This window comes from Ascidiella aspersa, chromosome 1, assembly GCF_963924565.1.
Source record: "Ascidiella aspersa chromosome 1, kaAscAspe10.2, whole genome shotgun sequence".
NCBI classification, from domain to species: domain Eukaryota; kingdom Metazoa; phylum Chordata; class Ascidiacea; order Phlebobranchia; family Ascidiidae; genus Ascidiella; species Ascidiella aspersa.
This window is the reverse complement of record NC_139447.1, coordinates 32336068-32346279: the sequence shown is the minus strand read 5'-3', so window position 1 is coordinate 32346279 and position 10212 is coordinate 32336068. Positions and strand designations below refer to the sequence as shown.

The window sequence follows — 10212 nt, the reverse complement described above, 5'->3', positions numbered from 1 at the left end:
AATGTATTCAACTTGGGAACTTAACTGGAAATCCAATGTAGCCTATATCTAACTATGCAGTGGTTTGTCTATATTGTTGGGTTTTTTATTGCCAATATAGTCATTTATTCTAAGCAAGTGGTTGTCTCAACCAGAAACTGTAACAGAAAACTTTTTGGTCACTAACCGACCGTTTAAGCGATCTTTTATTAACTTAATAGTTGTTTTTCTAGTTGATAGGCACCAGCGCTTGCGAAATGTTTAGGGCACTTGTGCCAAAATGATCTTACACAATCAGAGATGTGCGACTACTTTTGTTTGAGACATGTGTATTTTACCCAAAGAGATTTAAACCACTTGTTGAAGTCTCTTTGATTTTACCCAAACGCTGCTTGTTAAAGCAAGTAAAGATGACATTTATGACTCCCTCTGTTCTCTTATAGGTAAAAGTCATATCTTCTTCGTCTTCTCTTTGCTTGCTTTCGCTGTGGGCTTCCATTATTTTCCGAGACATATTGGTTTTAACCAAAGAGATTACAATCTCTTTGGTTTTAACCAATCGTACTTAACCTTGAAATAATTTACATGACCAAACATTTTCTGTTTAACTTATTATACGCTTGTGCCACGGCCGTGCTGCCTGTAGGCCTATGCCATGAAAATAGTCATTTCGTTGTTATTTATAAAGTAGCATATTCCTCTTGGACCACCTACAAATTCAACAAAACTAAACATGTTTTGCAAAACGTGTTGATAATTTTATTCAAGCAAACCAACTTGCATTTTTTGCTGATACTCGGGGCAGTTTAATAATAACGCATATTATAAGTGCAACAAAAAATCGCCAGCGGTGGACATTGTCTTCGCTTCTCAACGTTCAGTTTTTGACGTCAATTGGGCGTTGAGGGTTCGGAGAAGAAGTGGAAAGTGAAGGAGAAGGGGAGAGCATCTCTCCGGCCACCCTCTTCTTCACCTCTCTTCGCGTAAGGCTGACTGCAAGGCGAAGTTGCTGCAGCCAGCGCTTCTCTGTAAACTCACTAGTAACGGTGAGGCACTGAACTGCGTGCTGGCGGGCGTCGTCACCGCGGTACGACTGGTAGTTCCTCATGGTCTCCTCGACCGGATTTTCAGCTGCCTCGTACGGTGACCAGTAGAAGAAAGGCTTCAGCTGACACTCGAGGCTCTTGGCCGGTAGAGGAATGCCACTTTCCGGGAGCCTGGTGGCCTTGGGTGCTGGAGTCTTCTTTCGCTTGACGGCAGGCGGCAGGGAACGAAATGAGCTGTAGGGAGTGTAGCTGATCGAACCCAAGGCCGGCAACTCGTCCGCGAAGCTTGCTAGTGCCTTAGTATCGCTAGACCTTAAGTGAAAAAGGATAGTAAAGTTAGTGTATGGGTATTTAGGCTTTCGGTGTCGTTATTTTATGCGCAAAACATTTCTATCCTGCAAATTACATGTGTTTGTAAATGTGATTAGATCGTTATGATGTAGCATTGACCAATAAAAACGACAGACATATTAGTAACCAGGAGCCATTTGGAATGAAGAACACAAATCACTTGGTGATTAAGGATTTTCATACAATTCAGAGCTAGAAGATTTTTTGCTAAATAAAAACCACTTAGTTCCAAAATACTTTCTACCGCACCACCTTCACAAGAAAGAATAATTGGCCGAAAAACATTTGTTGTACAGTTTCCGAAAAAATACGAGTATTAACAGTAAATGCCACATGAAATCTGGGTTAAATTTTGTAACTGTTCGAAAATACTTAGTCGGTTGTTTAAATCCATTAATACACGAATAGCCGACCTACTGAGAAAAACTGTTACAATTCCAATATTACAAAACTAAATAAACGACAACCTTGTAACTTCCTGAAACGAAATCTTCGAGTCCTTTCGGTTGAATCCATTTCCAGGGTTGTTTATCGGCTTGAGGACCCTCGGAGGCAGATCGCCGATCACCGACTCCCGCTCCAACTTGGCAACGGAGGTGTCCTTTGAGACAAGAGAAGGAAGAGGAAGCATCTTCTTCCTGGAGGACCTCTTGTTCCCGCTGTTGAGCATCGCCCTGTCGTGCGAGAAGTCGTTCAGTGGAGTCACGACGGAGGCGGATGCAAGGCTGGTGGTGTGGGACACGGAGGAGCGGACGGACACGGCGGTCTGGGCGGAGCTGAGTCGGTTCCTGGCGCTGGAGGCGGAGGAGGTGGAGACTCGCCGGAGTAAAGAGGAGTTAATGGAGGAGGATTGCCGTTGCCGCATCGCCTTGAACCTGTTTAAATGGAAATGATCTGTTTTTTTAAGAAGTAATAAAGCGCTAGCATGTACCTTTCGCGCTTTTCTCCAACTAAATGGGTCTATCATCATCATCATCCAGTGCCATGCCTGAACCAGGCTTCGGCTGCCATAAAACTCTGATTTATACAGATGTGACTATTTCTTGCCAGTTTAAAAATGTTCTCTATGGATCTCTAATATCCAATAATACCATTTGGTTTTTGCCCATGGCCAATATGTATCGTTACGTATTTTCGCCTAGATTTTTTACTTTAGCCTGTTGGTTAACTTGATACTACATGATACAACTGCACGTATTCAGAGCCTGGTCGGATAACTTGACATAGACCAACCCACCGGTTACTGACACTCAATTATTTAGACAGTTTTTTTAGCCGAAGGACTGCTGTATGGCCATCGGAAAAAATGACTATAAACATTTCGTCAAGACCCGCAGAAGACCGCTTGGCGAAACCAGGTCTTGATTTTAGCAAAAAAAAGAGGCCAAACGAAGGAACTAAGCTAGACAAAACCCTACCTGGGATTGGCCATAGTAAGGCAGGCTTAAAAGTACGGCTTTGGTAGCGATGACTTGATGTATATGGGGTGTTTATCAGCAGTTATATTTTGTACATTTGCAGACACAAAGCTAAATGCGTATAGAACTATGCAGGTTAGTTTGCCACAATTAGGCTGCAGGCCTTCCCTAACCGCCACTAATAGTTCCTATACCAGTATAATATAAACAATAAACATGCTCTATCAAAAGCGTGCTCTATTAAAGGTAACAAACCAATTACAAACTCACCTGCGCTTGGCCATCGCAATAGCTGGCAGTACACGATCGGGCGACAGGGCCGGTTTCGGCATCTGATCAAAGGCAAGGGAGTTGGCAGGCCTTTTCGAGAAGCCGTCGATAAGCACCCCTGTCCCTACCAGAGCTCCAGCCTTGGGGGGCTTGCCTCGGTAGCTGGACTTGCCGGTTCCGTAGCGAAGAAGGGCGCTGGCCTTGGCGCGCTCACACCACTGTAACACTCTGCAGTAGACCACTACAGGGATGGAAATGTCACCGGCCATCTTCCTGCCCCACTGCCGTACGATCAGGTACTCGAAACAGTCGCGGTGCCGGTTGCGTAAGGCGATCTGAGTTAAAGTTGACGAAGGTATTGTTTAGTTCAAAAGGCTATAGTTGCTGAATGGTTTAAGGCAGAGGTTCTTAAACTTTTTTTACCGTGGACCCCTAAAATTGTTTTTTTGCCTTGCGTGGGCCAAGATTGACAAAAAATTAAAAATGATGTCATAAATTGACGTCACAGTATGGTTTTGTGGGCATCACACAGATGTTGGGTAAACTGTCTATCCGAATGTGTGTCGCTTATGAAAATGTGGATTTCTTTGATAATAAAGAAGGTTTGTTCGTTCGAGTTTTTTGGGAAGCTTGAGGAAATTTATAGAAAGGAATCAAATATTTTGGGTGTAAATTTTTACTGTCGATCGCGCCCGGTTAAATTTTTTTCAGTTTTAGTCACTTTGTCGGAATCTGATTTCGTTAAGTGGATTCTTTTCGACAAAAATGATCACACCATACCCCTTAAAGGAAGCAACGCCGGTTTCAGTTCTACTCCGGTATTACAATTTTTAGTGTGACACTTGATATGGCTGGTAATTGTTTTAGTCTATACTTTGACTGTAAATAAGATAGCTCTGTTAACATGTCAATTTATGACTGGTGAAGTTGTAACTCGTCTTGTGCAAATAAAGATGTCTCTTTGTTTTAAAGGCTATGAATTTTGAGAACGAAAGCAATTCGCAATTAAACCAAATGGGAAATTATTATTGGTCCTTGTAGCTAAGTTTGATAATATTTGCAAATAATGAAATATTACATATTATTTTTTATTTTAAATAGGAAAGATTTTGAAATTTAAATTGCAAGGTGTAATCATGTTTATAAATATTCAAATTTGAGACCTTAACATTAAGGTTTCTAACAAAAAAAATTTAAATCACAAAAATTCACCTTCGATAGTTGCCGAAAGTCGGCGAAGAAATTCCCTTTAAAACCAAAGTACTGTTCGAGAATAATATCTTATTTAGAATTAACATTTAAGGAATTCTTTTAATGTTTCTTCAAAGTCTTATTGACGCTCTAAATAAGATAAATCCTTGCAGCGAAACAACTCTTTATATTGTTGAAACCCGCACTAATATTAATAACTTATCCCTGAATAACTGGCTGTCGAGCCGTATCTCGTTTTGAAAAGTAGACTCGTACTCGTAGGTATCATTCTATGAGAGTCACTTAGGGCACGTTTAAATTTTAAGGCCGACTATGACTGAATATTAATATTCATAAATACAAATATGAATATTTAATATTTTTGATTTGCCTAAATGCTGGCTAAGTTGGGTAGCCTTGAGTAACGTGTAAAACTTTCTGATCAATATCTTGTTTTGTTCCGGAGATATTACACGAAATTTCGAGCTACATGCTTGATATCTTTGATCACTATCAGCACCTGTATCGGGGTTTTCCCGTCCTGGTCGGTTGCGACAAAGCAGAGGGGACTGCTCTTGATGAAGAGACGGAGAAGGGCAAGGTGACCTCTGGCGCATGCCACGTGCACCGGGCACTTTACCGCCTCCCGGTGTTCGCTGTCGCTGCACCACTTTCGGCTCGGATAGGGGCCGACCGGTTCGTGTGCCTTGGCGCCGCACTACAAAGTATACGATTCAGTTATTTCTAGTTGATAACTAATCACACACATTTTGTGCTTAACAACTGTGATGATCTAGCCCAGTGTTTTCCAACCGTAGCCCTCGGCCCCCCTGGGGGGCAACTGAGCAGTCAGTGGGGGCCACGGGAATAACTCTCTAGCTATAGGTGTTAAAAATACCTTGGCTGAGTCCAAGAACATCTTTGTAGTAACTAACTTAATTTATATTAAAACGACTGATTTGTTAGATTATTAGAAAGTAAGTGCATTTATTCGTTGATTTCGTATAATGGCTGTATTTGTTATTGACGTAAAGAGGTAAAACAAGTGAAAGTACGAAAGTATTTTATGAGCAGGCGGGCCACGTGGGTTGAAAGCCTTTCAAAGTGGCCACGAGGCTTAAAAGGTTGAGAATCACTGAGATTCTAGCCCTTCGACTAGCTTTCCTCTGAGCCTGTGTTGTTCAGTTGGTAGAGCGACGGTCACGTTATGGCCGGAGGTCGTGAGTTGGAATCCCACTACAGGATAGTTGTTTTTTATCGCCTACATTGTTTGTATCATTAATGGACAGATTCGTTTAGTCTGCGATGGCTTTCGGTGTACTGTTGACAAGTATATTTACTTTTAAAAACAGTAAAAAAATCAATATATGTTTCTCAACGCAATTCGTTACCAATTCTTGAAAATTAATGGTGCTTGACTGAGATCGAACTCACGCCTGATGCAATACCTAACCACAGCTACCAGATTGAGCTATCAAACATTTAAGGCGTGAGTTAGACTTTTAACTTAGGCACCGGGTTTTATTATTTATTTTTGTGTGGTCTGACGAGAAATATTGATATAATTAAGTGTCCCTGGCGATAAAAATAAAGTATCGCTTTTGTATTGTTGAGACGAAATTTTTTTTATAATCAGTGCTTTTAGAAAGAATAAAAGTATCGGCAATATAAGTAGCTGATTATCATTGAAACTTGCATAACTGTAATAGGGTTTTATTAAATTTGAAATTTAGTTGTATATTGCGTTAAACGTTAACACAGTAACCAGTTTTGACTACATTCTCTACTAAAAATGAAATATATCTGATAGAATCTCCATCCGAGTTTTGCATAACGTTTTGATATGTGCTTATACCATTGAGATAACATATAATGTTTAGTTTTATTAAAAATACCTATATATATTCTACATACCTTCATCATGGACGTGGACAAGCCCATGTGACCGTAGTGTGCTGCGATGTAGAGGAGAACTTGATACTGAAAGTGTCTGACCGATCGATCCCAGGAAAAATACTTCTGGACCTCTCTGTCGTGACCTAAATAAACAGACAGCAACAATAATAACAGTATATCTGTCGTATCGATTTCACAGTAACAATTGCACATTGCCCACGTAGAGCGTATTTCAAGTATACCGTTTCAAACAAAGAGTATTGTAAGTTACCGTTTTAAACAAATGAGTTGACTTTTCAGAACAAAAATTAAACGTTTCGAAGAAAAGGAAACCTAAAATGGTTGTTACCCGTGCCAACATTAAAGATGCTTTGAACAATTCAATTGGCTTGGTGTTGTTGAAATGCAGTTTTAAATTACACAGAAAAAAACCTAATACAGTCTACTTAATCTTTAAAACACTCTACTTGACTTGGAAGCTTGTTATAAAATTAAAAAACACAGATAAACTAGCGTTGCATTGTTGCCACCCCTATACATAACAAACGCAAAAAAGCACAGGAAAAAGGTTTAAAACGACTCCAAAGGCCATAGTACCACGCAATGTCCAATATTAATGTCAAAATAAAAATTTGACCCTTAACTGTACGATAACAATAAGCGTTTATCGACCTGCAATGGCGGACAAGATAAGCTCCTTCCATCCATCCCACAAGTCCAGTCTCACGGTGCCGCCGATTTCGACGCCATAGTAATCCAGCGTGTTTAAGTCATACATGTCGGTAGTTCTTCCGGCCGACGGTTTGCGCACGCCGGAAGGTGGCGGTAAAGCGCCGTCGGTAGGTGTGACGTCATCGGTGGGACGTATCGTTCGCGAGAGACGGAAGATGGAAACCGGGATGCCGAGCTGTCTGGAGAGAAGCGATCGCAAGTCGCCGACTTGCATCTGGAAGTGTATGCAAAAAAAAATGAGAGGTCGATAGTGAATTGCGAAGCCAAAAAGGCCGAGCAGATGGACATCATGTTGATTAAGACGTTTCGATACGAGCTTGTATCGGATCCGTGGATAGTCTAACCAAATGAGAGGTCATTTGAGAAAACTATAACAAAAAATAATGTTTTAGTGCTTTAGAAACTTCTGCAAACTATATGATGGTGAAGTGAAAAATTTTCGTTCAAATCCAAAAATAGTATAAAATTGATAAAAACAGATGTAAGACAAATATTTGCTTTACATAAAAGGAACAAAATCTGAACATTTTAAAACTAACACATCGTCACGTTTATTATAAATCGATTGAATTTGCAATGTTTTTATCTTTTTTTATATAACTTAAAAATGAAAATCTAAATATGTCCGTTATTAATAGTCCGAGTACTAAGAATAGCTAAAAAAAATGACAACTCATTTATTTATAGCGCCGAAGGCGTTACAACACCTACCGTGATGGGATTGACTTCATCTGTTATCGCGAGTTTTTCGCCGCTGTAGTTTAGCAGAACCTGAAGCTGTGGTTTCTGGACAGTCCTCAGTGCGCAACGGATCACTGACCCTGAGGTCACTGCCAAATCCTGCAGCACCCAGCCGTCCTGCAGGGCAGCGCCTGAAGATAAAAAGCCGCCTTTAACTATATCTGCAGAGTTCTTTGTAAATGGCCGTAATTGTCTTATAAATAGGGTTATCAGGTGGCACTATGTACAGACAAATTGTATTGTTCGTACAACCGTGCTTAATTAGGTCAAAGTAGAAAAAAACTCGGGAATTCAATACAATTTGACTTTATATAGTGTCACCTGATTACCCTAACTGTTAAGTTGTTTCTATGTGATACCGTAATATTGTATTGTATAGGATTGTTGCGCGACCTTTATAACGCATTCCCGCGCCTTTATTTAAGTGCAAGTCTTACAGAAGTGCGGAATTCATTACTTGTGTTATACGTCGAGGTGTGTCACTTACTTTGCTTTGTTCGCCTTTTCTTACACAATACGTTTAGCGTTCGTGTTTTCTCCCTTATTCGTTTTCTTTTATTATGATGCAAACAAAAAACCTACCAGTAAATAGTAAATACTACAATAACCTCCTCTGGTTGGGTATTCCAAGTTTTTTTGGTTTGTGTTTCAACAACCTTGAACATTTTATAAACCGAACACGTCCAAATGTCCAATTTATTTTTGTGCTTTTCCATATACAGCGGAAATATTTGCAAAGATGTGATTTTCTTAGGGTGGTTTGTTTTAAATTACAAGGATATTTTATTATTGCGATCGATCTGCGCTTTGTGAACGGAACGCCAGACAGAAAAGCTTCTTTGTGACAGTTTCACATCATTGCCCTTGGTAAAATTACTTCGAGCGAAAAGGTATAACAATAGGTTCGAGTGGACGCACTACAGGATTTGCTACATTGTGGGTGGGAAAACATTGAATAAAAATCCATAACAGAACATTTCACAAATTGTAAAGAAAATTTGCTTTTAATGCTAGAAATAATGATAGTTTTGCTCTCGATGTAATAGAGTTTTTCTAATATTGTTGTTGCAATCTTTCTATGACCTAAAAAGATCACACTCATCAAGGACTGATGCCCGGTGGTTTATACATGCAAAATGGATATTTGTCTTAACTGTTTTTACGACTTTTTAAAATTTAGTTTGGTGGAAATATTAAAAACAGCCAACAGCTGAAAGTATTTTAATCCAAAGTAATTTTTGAAAGAACTTGAGTCCAAGTCAAGTCATTTTAAATAAATAACAGGTCAAGTCATAATTAGAGTAAGATAATTTCAAGTGAAGTCCTTGTCACAAAAAATTAAACGTCAAACTATTAAAATTGGTAAACTAGTCCGATTATGAGCAATAACTTAACAAAAAAAAACAACACAAAACACACATATAACAAGCAAAATGTCAAGTCATTGCAACAAACTGTAACTTACCGCCGAATCTCATCTCCAGGTATTTGCCCACCTTCCGGTCGTCCATGGTGTCGACCAGGAGGCGTTTGTTGACGATGTTCTTCACCGAGCGAACATTGTCGTCCGGACGAACATCCAACGCAAGACGACTCTCCTCGAAAACGACCGTGATCCGCATATCAATGAATTACGTAGTGCGCTTTGGTCGAGGCCTCTCGCCGTCTAATTACGCACGTTTGCTTTTCACTTTACTGTAACAGTCGGTCTACTTTGTTGTCGAGGAGGTATGCGGCCTGTAATAAAAGCTGTGGTTTATGCAAAAGTGGAGAACTTGACACATGCTCCAAGTTAAGGGTCTCATTGTAATTTGCTTAAAACAAAGGTAAGGGTCTTGTTGAAACGACTAGAACTTCTTAGGCGTAATAACTGCTATACAACATCTAGTTTGACCCCGTATATTTCCATAACCATGACTAAACAAGTTTGCAGAGGTTGTATTGTCAGATACGCCATACACGACCTAACTACACGGTTCTTAATCTTATTTGGCCGTTAATTAATAATTGTGCCAAAGTTTTATATACGTTTATTAAAGTCAACAAATGTAGAAAAACTCTAATCCCAACTAAACAAAACCACGTTCTCAATTAAAAACTCAGAAACATATTATAGGACAAATAAATGGGCAGAGAGAAACATAACTTACAACAGGCGCAGTAATATAATACTTCGAATAATTAACAATCCTAAACTCCGCATGAGACCAAAAAGCTGCTTACGTATCCCCTACAAAGCGTTCGCCTAAACCACAGGTTTGAGAACCACAGTACGAAACAGACGGTAAAACACAGCAATAAAAGTTGATTTTCCAGACAAAAAACTTTTCTCGGTAAGCCCTCGAATAACTTCTGCACCACCCAACCGGGCCAATATATACTAAACTCAACCTGACCAAAAGAAATCCAATATCGGTAACAAATATCGCGTGCCGCGCGGTTATGTATCCCAGGCGACCTCATATCGACACTTTCGCTGCGGCCCGGCGGCAATCAGAAGGCAAAATCAGCGACAATTTTCCTCCGCGTGACAATGCCGCGTCGTCTTGTTGCTACTGTACATTGAAAATCGATGCCGTTTCGTTCCC

General features: G+C 40.0%; 1 protein-coding gene across 1 annotated transcript; it reads right to left on the bottom strand.

Annotated features, from left to right (window-relative positions):
* Positions 1-856: 856 nt before the first annotated feature.
* LOC146169813 (uncharacterized) lies at positions 857-9249 on the bottom strand. Its single transcript, XM_083387401.1, has 8 exons — positions 9090-9249; positions 7595-7755; positions 6824-7097; positions 6170-6294; positions 4776-4973; positions 3065-3399; positions 1844-2251; positions 857-1337 (listed from the first exon to the last, which is right to left on the bottom strand). The coding sequence occupies exons 1-8, from the start codon at positions 9244-9246 to the stop codon at positions 857-859; spliced, it is 2139 nt and encodes a 712-aa protein (XP_083243527.1). The 5' UTR covers positions 9247-9249.
* Positions 9250-10212: the final 963 nt, after the last annotated feature.

What these genes read in the sequence shown, in the direction of transcription:
- LOC146169813 (XM_083387401.1), bottom strand. Translation starts at nt 9,246, where the DNA reads ATGCGGATCACGGTCGTTTTCGAGGAGAGTCGTCTTGCGTTGGATGTT. An exon ending in CCTGGAGATGAGATTCGGCG is followed by an intron (nt 7,756 to 9,089) that starts GTAAGTTACAGT and finishes TTTTATCTTCAG; the next exon opens with GCGCTGCCCTGCAGGACGGC. An exon ending in ATTGCGATGGCCAAGCGCAG is followed by an intron (nt 2,252 to 3,064) that starts GTGAGTTTGTAA and finishes CCATTTAAACAG; the next exon opens with GTTCAAGGCGATGCGGCAAC.